The sequence below is a fragment of the Fistularia commersonii genome, chromosome 29 (assembly GCF_037954325.1).
Source record: "Fistularia commersonii isolate RoL2024-O1a breed Wild chromosome 29, RoL_Fcom_v1.0, whole genome shotgun sequence".
Classification (NCBI taxonomy): domain Eukaryota; kingdom Metazoa; phylum Chordata; class Actinopteri; order Syngnathiformes; family Fistulariidae; genus Fistularia; species Fistularia commersonii.
The window spans coordinates 3,978,244-3,993,533 of NC_141312.1; the positions used below are offsets into that span (position 1 = coordinate 3,978,244).

At 39.5% G+C, this 15,290-nt stretch overlaps 1 protein-coding gene across 2 annotated transcripts in view; it reads left to right on the forward strand.

Annotated features, from left to right (window-relative positions):
• The window catches only part of mtus2a (microtubule associated tumor suppressor candidate 2a), a 30,447-nt gene extending 16,807 nt beyond the window's left edge, over positions 1-13,640 (forward strand). Inside the window, exons 4-15 of one of the 2 annotated variants that reach the window (XM_086177525.1) lie at positions 4,693-4,857; positions 7,628-7,726; positions 10,051-10,232; positions 10,311-10,436; positions 11,130-11,196; positions 11,527-11,741; positions 11,833-11,938; positions 12,024-12,097; positions 12,188-12,286; positions 12,485-12,604; positions 12,728-12,825; positions 13,081-13,640. In XM_086177525.1, coding sequence (XP_086033651.1) covers positions 4,693-4,857; positions 7,628-7,726; positions 10,051-10,232; positions 10,311-10,436; positions 11,130-11,196; positions 11,527-11,741; positions 11,833-11,938; positions 12,024-12,097; positions 12,188-12,286; positions 12,485-12,604; positions 12,728-12,825; positions 13,081-13,498 — 1,769 coding nt within the window. In that variant the 3' untranslated portion in view covers positions 13,499-13,640. Of the gene's footprint in view, positions 1-4,692; positions 4,858-7,627; positions 7,727-10,050; positions 10,233-10,310; positions 10,437-11,129; positions 11,197-11,526; positions 11,742-11,832; positions 11,939-12,023; positions 12,098-12,187; positions 12,287-12,484; positions 12,605-12,724; positions 12,826-13,080 lie in introns of both variants that reach the window. The other variant, XM_086177524.1, reaches the window with a different exon arrangement.
• Positions 13,641-15,290: the final 1,650 nt, after the last annotated feature.

Sequence of the window (15,290 nt, forward strand, 5' to 3'; positions counted from 1 at the left end):
CTCCTAACAGCTGGCCAGTTGCTGCTACTGTCTGCTCCAGTGTTATCATTTAATCTATCCGTCAATCAGAGCTCTGGTCTGTTGGTGAGGAATCATTACTATCCAGACTCCTCCAAGCTTTATGAATAGTTCTAACCTTGGCTCACACACATTGCTGCATATATACTTAACATTAATGAGCCATTTTGCCACTACAAACTCAGTTATAGCATTTTCAGAGTTTGCTTCAGGTATATAAATACACAATAAATAAATACGATAAATATGACATCACACTAAACAAGATTACAACGAACTACTACCAGAGATAAATTTTCAAAGCAATAAGGATTGTATTAAGGCCAGAGAAGCCAGACTAATATGGTTGGGTCATGTACAGAGGGGAGATAGTGAATATATTGGAAAATGGATGCTGGAATTGGAGCTGCCAGGCCTCGAGGTCTTGAGGAAGACCAAAGAAAAGATTTATGGACGTAGTGAGAGATGATATGAAGTTGGTGTGAGAGAAGAGGATACGGGGAATAGGGTTAGATGGAGACGGTTGATTTTCTGAGGTGACCCCTAAAGGGAAAACCCGAAACGAAGAGAAGGAGAAGTCAGTCTGTCGAGTTTATTCTGGTGCTGGCATTTTAGACTGTTACCATCTCTGTTTTTGCATTACAAACACTGACATTGGTTGACATGTACACAATAAAAGGTTTTTGTTCATTTCTCAAGAGTTGAAAAATACTAAAACCTGTATCTTTGAGCTGTGCTTTTAAAATGTGCAACTGTTCAAAGAGTTTTTGGTTCTGCAAAGTGAGATTGTGGAAAATAATAGACACTTAATCTCCGCTGTTGAAAGACTTAGCCTGTTCCAGTCCCATCAGCAACAAGGGTGACACTTTCAAAAATCAGTAAATGTAAAATCAAGCCTGAATTTGACTAGATGAGACTGAATACCAAGTCTTGTTTCTGAAGAGACATAAAAAAGACACACAAACATATGGACAGTGATTTAACCGACATTTCAAATGTAAAAATTACCACCAATATTATTACAATCCATTTAAAACATCTCCCATGACAGGAGGGAAAATAAAAGATTAGAAACATAGGAGCACAAGAACAGTAGTTTCAAAGAAATAAAAGTTGACAGTAAAAGTGATAAAAAGAGAATATGGTACTTTTCATTGCACCTCATGACTGATGAAATTGGACACCTGATTTAAAACTTCTCAAACTTCACACAGATGACAGGAAGCAAGGACTGATAAGCTGAACAAATTATAATTTGGATGAATAAATGAATCAACCCCCTCAGCTTAATTACACAAACGGTCTTCTGCACTGAACAGAGGTGAATGAAGCTGACATCTGTTTGTGTTACGCTGCTGTCTCCCAGGCAACACTAAGGTTAGCTTTGGTGTCTCAGTTTTCATTATGGTCCTGCCCAACACTACCTTTGTGTAATTCTCTATTGTTTAAGGTACTACTAGTACCAGTTTTTCTTCAATATTTTGTGATCTCACAATTCAATACATGAATAGACTCCACAGACTCTAATACAGGAAAGACATAAAAAGACAAATACCAATTTTGCATGCGTTTTTTTTTTCCACTAACACAGAAGAACTGTTCATTTGACTATACAACATAACTTAAAGAATGATGTACATTCTTGTCAAGTGATAGGTTTAAGAGTCAGATCAGAGATGCTGAATCAGATGAGATAGATGTTTGTTAAAGAAGGAGACTGCTCATATTTGCCTAATGCAAGACGTTTTTCTACCAGTTATTTTAGCTTGTGAGTTTTATTATTCTAAATAAGAGCTTCTTTTATTTCTCAACACTGGCATTGTAGTTTCACCATTCAAAGTACACGATGCATCTGTATGTACGTTTGCAGCTGGGTTTGTGGTGAGAAGCTGATAGTCTTCTCCAGAATGATTTTTTTTTTGGACAAGAGTCTCTTTTGCATAATTCAAATATGAATGTGCTACTTTAGTTCAGATGCTGGTTTAGGCCGCAGTCAAATGAAAAACCTGCCAGAGCTGAATTCTTACTTTCATTTGAAACTAATACTCAGATACAATAATTGAAGTGGAGATGGTAAAAGTATATGAATCAAAAGGCCTTCCTGTCCATTCACTCGCAATTTAAAGTATTGACTCAAATATAAATATCAATATTTTTTTTAACAGACACTATTCATGACGTACAAACCACTCAAATAAAATGTCCATCAAGATAGGTGAAAATACCGGTCATCCTTTGTTCTGTTCTAAATACCTCTGCTCATGCTACATTCTTAATATGATTGGTATTTTTAATTAATCTTCACCAGACACAGAATTTGCCATTGGCACTTACTCAGATTCATCCATTTATTTCTATTCATATCTCTCTTCGTATCCTTTCACTTGCTTCCTCTTTATCCCATCCTGCCAGTGGCTTTCTTCCCTCTTTCTCTCCTCTTCTTGCTCTATGATCCAACATTGGTTGCCATTTTGTCAATTACTGATGTGTATCAGTCTGCCTAGACTATAAAAATCCCTTTGTCTCCCTTTTCTGGCCCCTGAACAGCTGGCTTCTTTTTATGAGTCACATTGATCTTCGATTTGTGTTATTTTATAAGGTCATGTATTCTTCCTTTTTTGTACTCACTACATTAGGAATGTCCTTGTATACTTGATAATTAGATTGTTCATACAAGTCTGGCAATTGATCTGCTCGGTCAAAGCATAGAGTCGATACAGAATATTCAAAGACTAAAAATTGGTTGTCTTTATATTATTTTTTTCCACATTCATTTACTTTACCTAATGCTGACAGCAGTTCCTGCAGCAGCAAAGGTAAAGTACAATGCGTCAGTTCATACCTGCTCCAGACATACTGCCCTTGACTGTTTAATAGAATGACCTGCAATGAGGACCCTTATTAATCAATCCCACTTGGCCTTTGGGATGACCATTGATGCTTTGGGTTTGTTATTTGCATACCCTACATCACAAGTATGTTGATTTGGCAGCATGAGCAGTAAATGTGCTGTATAGCACAGAGCATTCCTGTCCCTGGGGAAAGACTATTGTAGGGGGTTGCAACTATATTATTGTTTTATTTATTCAGGATTTTTCCCTTCTGAAAGTTTTAGTTTCTATAAAATATTAGATATTCGACTCAACTGGCAACCATTACAGAGAATACCCCTCCTCTTGCCAAATGGCAGCTGGGATGCCCCCCCCCCCCCCCGACCCCCCGACCCACACCCCGCGATGCTGATTGATGGACAAGCGGTATAGATAATGAATCAATGATTATTTGTTACCATTAAAATCAATACCAAATTGAGGCAAATATATTAAAAAGAAAAAAAACTCCTTGTTGAACAGCGCACAACTAAGTGCTTGGGCAAACCACAAAAGTTGCCTTAGTATGTGCACGTTAGATGTAGGATCATTATTATATCCATTGTTTGACTCACAATCACATTATTTTAATATTTAGGGGCACAGTATCTATGATTGTGTGGCTATTTCTCCCACCTAGTATCAGCTGGGTTTGATTGAACATCCCTGCAATCCTGCATGGAGGATAAGCAGTGTAAATAATGGATGAATAAATTTCTCCCCTATTTCATTCCTCTTTTTCAGCAGTCATCAAACATTCCTTGTCAAGTGACAAGGAAATGTTGACGGCAAAAGAGATTCCCATTCTGTTTTCACAGAGACAAGAGCACAACAAATGCCCTGTGGATATTTGTGTTAGCTCCTATACAATGATGCAAAAATTTGACAGTGAACAGAGAACATGAACAGCAAGAATTATGTGCTCCACTGAATATGACTGTAATATTTTTCTCAATACCTAGACCAAAAGTTATGAAATGACATTGCCTCCACTAAAAAAAGATTGATGACTGAAAGTGCACTTGATATGTATAACCCTTTAAACACCTAACAATGAGACTCCGTGCTTTATGTACTGGCTTAATCACCAGTGTTTGTTCAGTCCAGCTTGTCACATAAGCACAATGGAGACCTGCATACAGTCTGAGTTGTAAGTATTGATCAGTGATGGGTAGATAAGCAGGATATATGCAGCATTTGCAAGTGTGTAAACAATCCACCGGTCATTTGATAGATTATAGACATGAGATCGAACAGGATGAGTGATGATTGATGTGCTTGTGTAGAACTGGGATGATTTCTGTGACAGAATGTGCCTGGTTGATGGGCAAAATTTGAGAGATACTTTAGATATAGAAATTTGAATTATTTTCTAAATAGAAGAGCTGCATTTAATTAAAAGGCTAGGGAAGATGTTAAAAAAATTGCCAAACAAAAACTGAGTTAGGCATTTCTTTGTGACAATATGAGGTATTCAAATACATGTCATGGAGTCCAAACCACACTGGATTTAGGACAAAGAAAAATCTATACTGATATGTTTGCTTTTATAGATAAAAGGATGTCCAGATATTGACATTGAAAAATACTTTCTATCACATGATGTCTAAAATGTTAGTTTCCGGCAACATTGAGAATGCGGACGTCAAAAAACTGATTGTATCATTGACATATCAAATATCCATCCTTGACCTTTCATATCACCCAACATATAATCTAAAAAAGGCCAAGATCAGCCAAATAAATCTAAGTTGATAATGCATCTCTTCATGTTAGAACATTCATCTAAATCTGTCCATAACAGGCCTGAGTGTCAGCGATGAACCTCCACAGCACAGAGTGACCATCGGCCCACTCTCGACCGATCACCAGAGAGCTGTACCCTGCCGCAGTAACAGCCTCCAACCACCCTCCACCCCAGCTCTGCCTCGACGCCATCTTCCTGCTCAACCGAGAAGTTCCCCCGGAGGTCAGTAGATGTTGAATGAAGAGGACATTCAAAAACAAGCAGTTTGCTGAAAGATGTACATTTTCAAAGATTTTGTTTAAGTCTGCGTAATGTTATGTTTGTTGAAACATAGACTCACTAGTAATGAACCAAAACAGGCTTCTGCTCGCTCATTTCCTTTTTAGATTCTTTGGTTGATAGAGGACACGGTCAACATAATTGTCTCAGATAAAATTATCATGCAGCTGACTCATACTATATTTCGATCATAAAACAAGTAACACTTTGGCTGCAGTTTTAATGTTAAAAGCAGATCAGGACAAAAATCTGACTTTTTTTTTTTTTTCTTGACCGATAATTCAGTCACCCTTGCTTTTTTTGGAAACAATTCCTATATTTCATACAGTTTCTCTGCCAGCTTCTGCAAAAATCAATTGCAGTACAGAAGCTAGATGTATAAGTTATTCCCTTGTGCAACATATGTTACACTTGTAATGCTAACCGGATAAAAACACTAAAATCCCTTGATATCATTAAAGCAAGTATATAAATATTAATTATAATGAAGTAAATGTTATGCTTTTCTTTTTCACTACGCAAATATGCTTAAGACATTGTCCCCTACCTAAGAGTCGTTTAGGATCTTCTCATTCCTCCTCTTCTCCCTCCTCTTTCATTTCGTTTCAATTGAAGTGTACATTTCACCGTGCTGTCCATGCTGTTTACATTGTCTAAAGAAGAAAAAGAAAACGCAACATTATTTAAGATGCGTGTCAAACATTGACGCACTTTGAACATTAAGTGGGAAGGAAGGGGTTTGTAGACAGTTGTAGCAGCTGTGGGGGAAATTCGTGTTGTGCTCAATGGGACTGTGTCTATCTATGAGCCTATACGTCGGGACTTTGCCCTTTGAAAAAACAGCTGGGACACGTTTTTTTTTTTTTAATTGTCTGTTTTCTAAAAGTGTTTTTTTTTCTCCTACAAGGATTCCTTAGAGGGTTTATAAAACACGAAATACCACATTGCGAACAAAATAAAACCGTATTACCTGAATCAGCCGTGCGCACAGGTGCGGCGCTGTTAGCTTGATTGACGTAAAATTCGCCTGATTAGGCATAACAATTTCCCCAGACGGACACACGACGTTTCAACAACGACTTTTTTCGAATTTTTCTGAAAATTTTAAAAGAAAAACAACACCCTAAAATTAAGAATTGAAAAAGGAGACGTTTGGCTTAGCCAGCGTAAACTTTTGGTTGTAGAATTTCATGAGGTGAGTTAGACTTGGACGAATGATACGGCTAGCCTTTTATCCATTAGCTACAGCTTAGCCCAGCTGTTTGTGTTGTTGTTGTTTTACCTCCCATGCGGTCATGCGGATATTTATCACCAAATATATTCATTTAGCGTGTGAGACTGGTGTAGAATTGAAGTAATGACCGTATCAGCACACCCCACACAAGTAATACCTCCGTAGTGCGGCGAGCATCTCTCAAGGGTTCTTTGCGGATTTGTTCTGGATCATGGGCTTCCCTCACATTACAGGTCTAATTAGCTTTCTTTTCAAAGCTCCCCTCCTTTCTGCTTCACAACACTCAATGCTCCCCTGAAACAGTCAGATTTTGCTCCCCAGGTTTCCTTCTACCCCTATTCCAGGGCCTTCGTGTAACGAATCTATTGTTCTAAAAGTAGCTTCTTGCCCCCGCATGTTTCATGAAACCTGCCACAGATTTGACATGGCACCCATGAGAAGATATAGGAGTTCAAAAAGTATTTTAAAAGTGGCTCAGAGTAATAGTCTTAGAGCGTGATTGTTTTCTGTCGTGCCTGCTGAGAACTGAGGGATGGTGGGCTCATCCTCCTCGGTGTATTCTGCTTCTCTTTCACTCAGAATCCCAGGGGGGAGGTTGTAGTTTTTTGTAGGAGCTGTATGACAGTTGCAAGGAGATAGATGGAGATGAAGGCATGTAAAAGAAAGATTGCAAGTGGCTTGGATGATAGAAAAATCAGCAACAGAATGGCTGTGAGGAATCATGAGACTGCCGCGTGAAAGGGTTTTTGATTTAATTCTTGGTTGGTGTCGGACCAGGTGAACCCACAGTTCTCACAGGAGTGTTTTTACATTAGTTGTATCAATTGTGCTTCTTATTATCCAAGTATCTGTTTGGTATTGGAAATTCACATCTAATTTTGAGTTAATTTTGTGATTAGTGGGTTATTACAACACAACATTGTGTATCACAACTTATAAGATAAGATAAGGTAAACTTTATTGCTCTCCATAGGGGGAAATTCCTTTGTCACAGTAGTGTAACAGTTAAAATGTCAAAAAGAAAAAGGAAATAAATATGAATATGAATTTGAGTAGAAATAGAAAGGCAGAAGACAGGAGACAGCAAGACAAAAAATATCACAAACAATTAGACAGCAGATCAGTAGACAACAGACAACAACAACATTAGGGATGACAATGGGCAACATCAAGGAGCAGTGAGGGTGAAAAATACACAACTAGAACTAAACAACGATATAAATAGTGACAAAAATTAATATAATAGGATGTGTGCAGGCTGGGACAAGCAAGGGGAGACAGCAGAGATGGGACATGACTTGAGTGGGAGAGTAAGTGAACGGGGGCGGGCAGTGAGATTGGGGAATTGTGGAAGCAGCACAGGTGCACTCAGGCCGGTCACAGCTATGTGCCGTCCTGACTGCTGTTGTAAATGATTATAAGTATATGTTTCTGAAGAAGATATTGTCACTGATGAGTTTCATCCTTGCTGATCAACAGTTGGCAAAAAGGACTTTCAGCGAACTTCAGAGGTCACTCGTTCCCTCCCGTCTTCTCCAAAGAGACTCGCAGTGGTTCCTCCCAAGCCTCAATCCCCTGGTGAGTTACGTCTCAAATTCGGTAAAAACACACACAGACAATTAGAACTATGGCATTCTCACGACAGACTAGGAGCATTATGATAATTTTGTTATATTAAGTTGTCTTTGTTTGTGCACTAGACCACAAATCAGACTAATCAATTAAAATTCAAAGTCAAATTTAAATTAAGATTCAGCTGAGGCACGTGTTTGCCTTGCTGTATTTGGAGGGACATGTTTATTTATTTTTAATTACATTTTTGTCTTCAGATGAACATTCCCTCTGTTTCTGCCTCTAAAGATACTCTTCTCTCGAGATTGTGTCTGGCTCAGGTTTTATTGTGCTTAAAGAACAATAATTCTTCCAAGGGGTTTACGTACTTAGTCCTTTTGATGCTCACGCCTATATCTTGTGCTTGAATGTAGCTGTGGAACCACCTTTTTAAATTTTGCAAAGTGGATCTTGTTATTTTACTAAAATAAGGTTGCTCACCTTTCCTTTACTTCTTTTCTGCTTGTGTCCTCCCAGGCACACATAAAATACATTTAACTGTCACCACTGTAATGGTATCTCTTTTTTGCTGAGATTTAAAGGTATTGACCAAACCATGTCTGTCTCTACTATCTGTACTTGAAAAATGCCAGCATGTTTAAATGTGGTTGCAAATGGTCTTTTTAAATAGCCTTTACCACTGTGATCACAATCAGTCAGATAAACCAAAGATGAATTGCTCCATCCCCAGCCTTTTAGGCAGAGCTTAAGCTAGGTGTGAGTGTTTTCATGTGTGCATGGGACAACTTGAAAACTATGTCAACAAAATACACAAAGACCTCAAAGTTGTTTTAAAACAAGGCCTCCAGTTTTAAAGAAGACTTAAATTTATGTTGCATCTACAAGTGGTTAATCCCTCATTTAATTTTGCATTCATGTAGGATGGAAAATTGTAAAATTTTCAGTTTCATACAGTAGGCATATGCAGTACAATACACATGGCCCCTGTAAGTACATTACTGACATCACTCTAATTGCTCTATTTCACTTAATGATTACAATTATTTAAGACTCTTGGGTAAGTTAGGACTTATCTCAACTTTTCTTTTCAACTTATGATGGGGTTGTCGGAACACATATCCAAAGTAAGTTGAGGACTACCTGTACTTTATCAAAAAAGGACAATTTTAAAGGGAATAAGTGAATAAAATAGGTTTTTGATGTTTAGAAATCCATTATTGGTTAGCGGATGAAGAGATCTAATAAGCTCAATTAAATCTAACAAAGACATTTGGCACACCACCATCTTGCGTATTATGCATGCTTCCAATTTTAGACCTTTTAGCTCTAAACCATAATGTGCTCTGATGAGTCTCTGACCCATGCGATTGTTTAGTGCCACAATTGTGTAACCTCCCCCCTCCACACTGAATTCTTTGTCTTCTCTCGTTCACCGGGAGTGCCCCCCTCAATTTATGCCCCCACCTCCTCCTAACTGATCTTTCACTCATTATCTGGGGCCCTGAAACCCCTAAACCCAGCTTCCTGTTGTCATGGAGACTGCGCTCGCTGCTTCAGCAGGCGCGAATGATATGGTTGAGACAGGTGATTCGGAACTGCAGTGTTTGTGTGTGTGTGTGTGTGTGTGGGGGGGTATGTATGTATGTGTGCGTGGTGTCGAGACAAACTATTCTCACACAGTGTTAAAGGATTTTACCATCCAAGGTGTTGTACACCCATGCAGTGCACCTCCGCGGGCTAGTATGTGATTTCACTGCATGACAAGGTGACTCACAGAGGTCATTCTGCTTGCCTCTATGTCAATTGCAGCTTAACAGTTTGCCCCTTAGGTAAAAATGTCTTTTTGATTGTTTTTGTTTTTCTTGTTCATGAATTACCATCATCAAGATCCAAAAATCAAACATGTGCTTAATTTATTAACAGCAGACCCAATCATAAACCTGAACTGTAATAGCAGATACAATTTAATAAAAGTCAGAGATCAATCATTACTGAACACTCGTCACATTTATCATGAGATTAGGTGGTCCCCTAGGAACACCAGACTTGGGTATTACCCCCAAGGCTGCCTCTGTAGAAAAGATTCAATTAACTTGCCATCATTTGTCAAGTGAACACTGTTATTAGGCAGTAGGTCAGGTCAAATTTCCTCCCTGATTTAGTACTCACCAGTTTCATCATATGTTGAACTATTGCCATCAAATTCAAGGATTAGTTCCCGACATCTGGTGATAATGACGAACAGGGAAATATACAATAGGTGTTATTAATTTACTATAATCACTTTTTTGTCTAAACGTAATTTCCTGTGTGTTTTACATTCCCTACAGTCCAGTGGCCCATTGTAGGGTCATCTCGGGGATCAGGTCCCCAAGGGTCCCCTTGCACAGGGCCTCAACTGAAGCTACAGCAGGAAACACAGGAAAGCCTGCAGAGAGAGAAGGAGGAGGCTCAACAGAAAGACAGAGCAAGGGAAGCTGAGGAGAGAGAAAAGGAAGAACAAAGGGCAGAGGTGAGTTTAGAAAATGTTCTCGAAGCCTCTGCATATGAACAAATCCACTGTATTCATTGCAGTTTCTTTGTCACTCAGGTTGAGAGGCTGCAAGGACGCTGTGAGCAGCAGGAAAGGCAGCTGAGAGCTCTAAAAGCAGAACTGAGAAAGACCTCCCTGGGTCTGGAAGCCTTCATCATCACCACGCAGCATTACTGCCTCAAGGTAACCGAGTAAATGCAATGAAATGAGTCAGGTCTACAGCAGCCCCGACAGTGAGTTAAAATATTCTGTGAATTCTCTTTGTTGGAAAAGACAAATTGTATTATCGCTTTCCTGCCTGCTTCATTAGCATGTCATCCTGGGTAGAAAAACAAATGTTTAGCCTTTTTAACACAGTAACTCAGGATCGCAAAATATTCTGCACTCTGCAATGGGATTAACGGCCTTTAGAAGGATAATGAGCAGCAGTCACTGCTGCAGGAAGGGTCTCTGAGAGGTCAGTGTGCTGGTGTCTGTGTCTGATGGAATGATTTGCCCCTGAGATAAGCATACTGTCTGACTTCTTTATGGCTGCCGTCTGAGTGCTGCAATTATTGGTCCCATAGTGCAAATAAAGAAGACACGGGTAGTCTGTGTGGTTCTGATTGGATAGGAGAGAGCTCCCTCTGCTGTTATCAGACACAAAAAGCCACAATATAACTGAAGTAACACAGTGACACACTTTTCTTGATAAATAAGGTCATTTTTTAGTACTCGTGGTCCTTTGACTCAGTGATGTTAGTGTTTCTTTTGTGTATTTGCAGTAATCAACCAACCAGCTCTCTCAATATTTACATCCAAAGTTCAGGTTGAATTGTATAAAAATTATTTTAAACTTGGGCTGCATTGAAATGTTATTTTATTCTGGATTTTCAGAATAAAGTAGCCAAAGAGAATGAACAGAAATTACTCTTGGAAATGCAAAATATCAGAGACGAAATGGGTAAGTACACGTTACCATTGTTTTATGAAGCAAAGTAGAAGAAGTCTGCACGTCCCAAATTTCATTCATGTTCTGACACGACAATCCTGAAACTGAAGCAGTAGATTTATTGAAAATTATTAATTGTGAATGCTTGTATGTCTTATTTATGGTCCTGGGATGGACTGACAGCCATCCCATGGTGACCCTGCCTCTTGCCCAAGGAAAGCTGGGATTGGCTGCAGCCCCACAGCGAGCGACAAATACAGAATAAACTGTTTTGACCAATGAATGGACGACTATTGCTCATCGTCAAGTAATGTCGTATGAAAAACTCCTTTCCATTCGTAGTGTCCAACTCAATGCGCTGGGAGAGACTCAAGCTGGAAAAGTCAGCACTGGAGGAGGCGTTTGAACGAGAACTGCAAGAGCTGCAGCTCCAGCAGGAAGCAGAGCTTGCTGCTGTAGAAGAGGGACTTAGGAAGTGTCACTCAGCGGAGGCAGAACACCTGAAAGCGGAGCATCAGTCAGAGATGGAGGAGCTGAGAACTCAGCAACAGGAGCAAGTGAGAGCAAATTAGCCTGGTATATTTTCCAAATATGTTTATTGCTCCAATGACCTCTCACCTTTCTGTCAAAAAATGTCTATTTTGTTAGGTGGAGGAGATGATGGTCCACCACCAGGCAGCCATTCAGGAGCTCAGAGACATGCATAACATCACCATGGCAACACTGCATGAGGAGCATGCTCGTACCATGAGAGGCATGATTATAGCTTACACGTGTAAATATTCAATATACATTAGCATTGTAAGACCTTTTACCTTCTTCTATTATTTTTCCTGTAGACTTGAGAAAAGCCCATGAACAACAAAAAACACTTATGGAGGAGGACTTTGAAAAGCTCCGGCTGTCATTACAGGTATAACTGAATAAGTTGTTACACCAGATCATGGTGGCCATGTGATTGATACTTAACCGTGTATGATGTTTTGTGTGTGTTCCTATGAAGGATCAAGTGGACACACTTACATTTCAAAACCACAGCTTGAGGGACAAAGCCAAACGCTTTGAGGAAGCGTTGAGGAGGAGCACAGATGAACAGATAGTTGTGAGATTACACTTAGAGAAACACACAGTGTACCTACAGTACATGGCTGCACAAATCTCATGTATCTCATGCGAATGTGTCACTTTGAATATAGTTCTAAATTTCATGATTGTCATAACCCAGTTTTTTCAATTCAAAATGTTAATTAGAAATTGTGCTGTTTCTTCAATTTGTTGTGTTTATACATGTCTTCAATAGGATGCTTTAGCTCCATATCAGCATATTGAGCAGGACCTGAAGAGCTTGAAAGAAATTGTTGAAATGAAAAACCAACAGATACACCAGCAAGAAATGAAAATCTCAGACTTGGAGAAAGTGGTAGGCTCAAATAATCTAACACCGTAACACAGGCAGGCACACGCTCACCGCTTGATACACACCACATGAGTGTGTCTGGTGAATGAAAGATTGCGCCGTGGTTGTATTTTACTTTTTGAGCAGGCCCAAAAGAATGTCTTCCTTGAGGAGAAAGTCCAGGTTCTCAAGCAGCAGAACGAAGATCTAAAGGCTCGGATTGAAATGAACCTCGTCCTGTCAAGGTATATCCCTTCACTTCAAATCCATATTGAAGAGGGGCAGGACAAGTTCAAATTTCACTCCCTTTCACTCTGTGATATTGTGAAATTGGGGTTTTAAAACTTGTGTGCGTGCGTGCGTGCATGCATGCGTGTGTATGTGTGTGAAGGAAACAAATTACTTCTCACTAAGCCTTCCCTGTAAATGCTCTTCACTCAAAGCATGTGTGAAGTTCCCACCTTTATGCTAAGACTACTCTGGTTCTGGTCTGCTTGCAGGCAGCTATCAGAGGAGAACGCAAACCTCCAGGAATCCGTTGAGAAGGAGAGCACCGAGAAAAAGCGCCTAAGTCGGAACAACGAGGAGCTCCTCTGGCGTCTCCAGACCAGCCCCCTGATGTCCCCCTCCTCTTCCCCCCTGCATCGCTCCTTTTCTACTTCCCCCATTCCCACATCCCCCTTCTTGTCCTCCTCACCTGTAGCAGGATGTGATTCCCCCACTCACTGTCATGGTTGTCCCCAGCAGGCACAATATGCCTCTCCCTCCCACAGAGCCAATCAAAACCTCTCCCCGGGGCCAGCCACTCCCACACACAGGGCCTCAAACAATCAAAATTTCTCCCCTGGTCCTGCCACACCCACACACAGAGCCAGCCGCTGTAACTCAGCAGCTTGTCTCAGTTCTTTACAGAGATAACTCTTTTTTTTTTTTTCCCCATCTTTCCTTCTACCTTTTCATTTTCTGTTCCACAGTCTTGGATTCATCACCCATACTCTACTCCCTCTTGAATGTGAAATGAAATATATGCTGGAGGAAAAAAAAAAAAAAAAAGACTGCAGTCTCCAGGTATGACAAAAGTTTGTCTCGAAGAAACTTCTCAAGCCTCCTCATCAAGGGTTATCTGTGAACAAATGAAATAGCACAGATAAATGAGTGAATGAAGGCAGATGACTGCAGTTCTTTTCTAGAAATGTTTAATGTATATACCGAATAATAGGGGTGCAAATCATGTCAGCATGAAGTTAACCTCCCCTGTGTGGTAAGTCACTTGACAAACAGTTGGATGGACAAGTACCGCATTCCTCTTCATGCAGCAAAATGCTCTGGTGTGTCAAACCGCCTCAATTACAATAAAATAAGCTACACTCCCTGACATTGGGAATACTTTTCTCATGGTCACTTCTAGAAAACACATTTCTGACAAAGCGCCTTGTACTTCATCCTGCTATCTCTCAAGCAGAGAGTGACCCAACATATTATTTCCATGACTTTTGATTATCAATTGGTTTTTATATCTGAGGGTGCCGTCAGCCTGCACCTCTTCAAGATGTGATACTTTCATTCTCTAACCAGAGTTACAGTAGTTCTACTGCAAAATACATAGGACTAAATGTACAAATCCTTGCCAGGTCTTCCTCACCATGTGAGTTACTCTTCACTTTTGGGGTCCCTCAGGTCAACTTGAAAAATGTCTGCCATTTAGTATTTACCTCAGTAGGAATGCCCGGTCAAGAGTTTCATGAAGGGGAGTCCAGAGCTAAGAGGGATAACTAGCAGAGGAATTTCCATTTTCAGTGTCGTGGATTTGTGATGTTGCTCTCTGATTTATTGATTCATGTTTTTGCTAATTAAGCAAGCTTGTATAGTGAAAGTCTTCCAGTGTTGTTATTTTGTGATGTATTTACCAAGAGAAGCTGTAAAGGAAAAGCAATGATTATGTCAGACTGAGTAGACGGAGTATATCAGACATGTGGAAATATGTGACGTACCTTGAAGGAAGGACTACAATTATTTTTGACATGTCACCTGGGCGACTGTCTTATTTTGAACTATATTCGTAATATACATTAAAAAAAGGTTAACACAAGTTAACCTTCTGTTTACCTCTCTGTGATATGTAAATTAGCATAGCCCTTTCTCAAACTGTTGACCTTTTCATATAACAAAAGACATTCTTATGATTAATCGGAGTGACTTTTTTCCCAAATGGCATTGAATTTTCATAGTGGAAAAGCATAATCATTCAGGGACTTTTTTTAATGTAATTATAGTTCTTTTGTATAGCTTCTCTACAGGGCACAATACACAAGATATTTCCCAAGAAAAATTTACACACATGCATATATATATATATATATATATATATATATATGTATATGTGTGTGTGTGTGTGTATATAAATATATATACATATATATGTATATGTATATATATATATATATATATATGAAGCAATAGAGAAACCAACCTTTGGTGTATAAAGAGAACTTTTATATCATAGGGCGTCATTGCTGCCTCTAGTATTGTACTCAAACTTACCCTCAGGGTTATATTTCTTTGTCAGGGCTGCTTTGACCGTCTGCTACCGATTAACATTCACTGAAACTGTCACACGAATAGTGTCCTTTGCCGAGAAGTTGAAAGGAGGTCAGATGACACGACCCTGCTGTCTGGAAACAGTGTCGGGGGACTGGATGAGGGGAAAGTT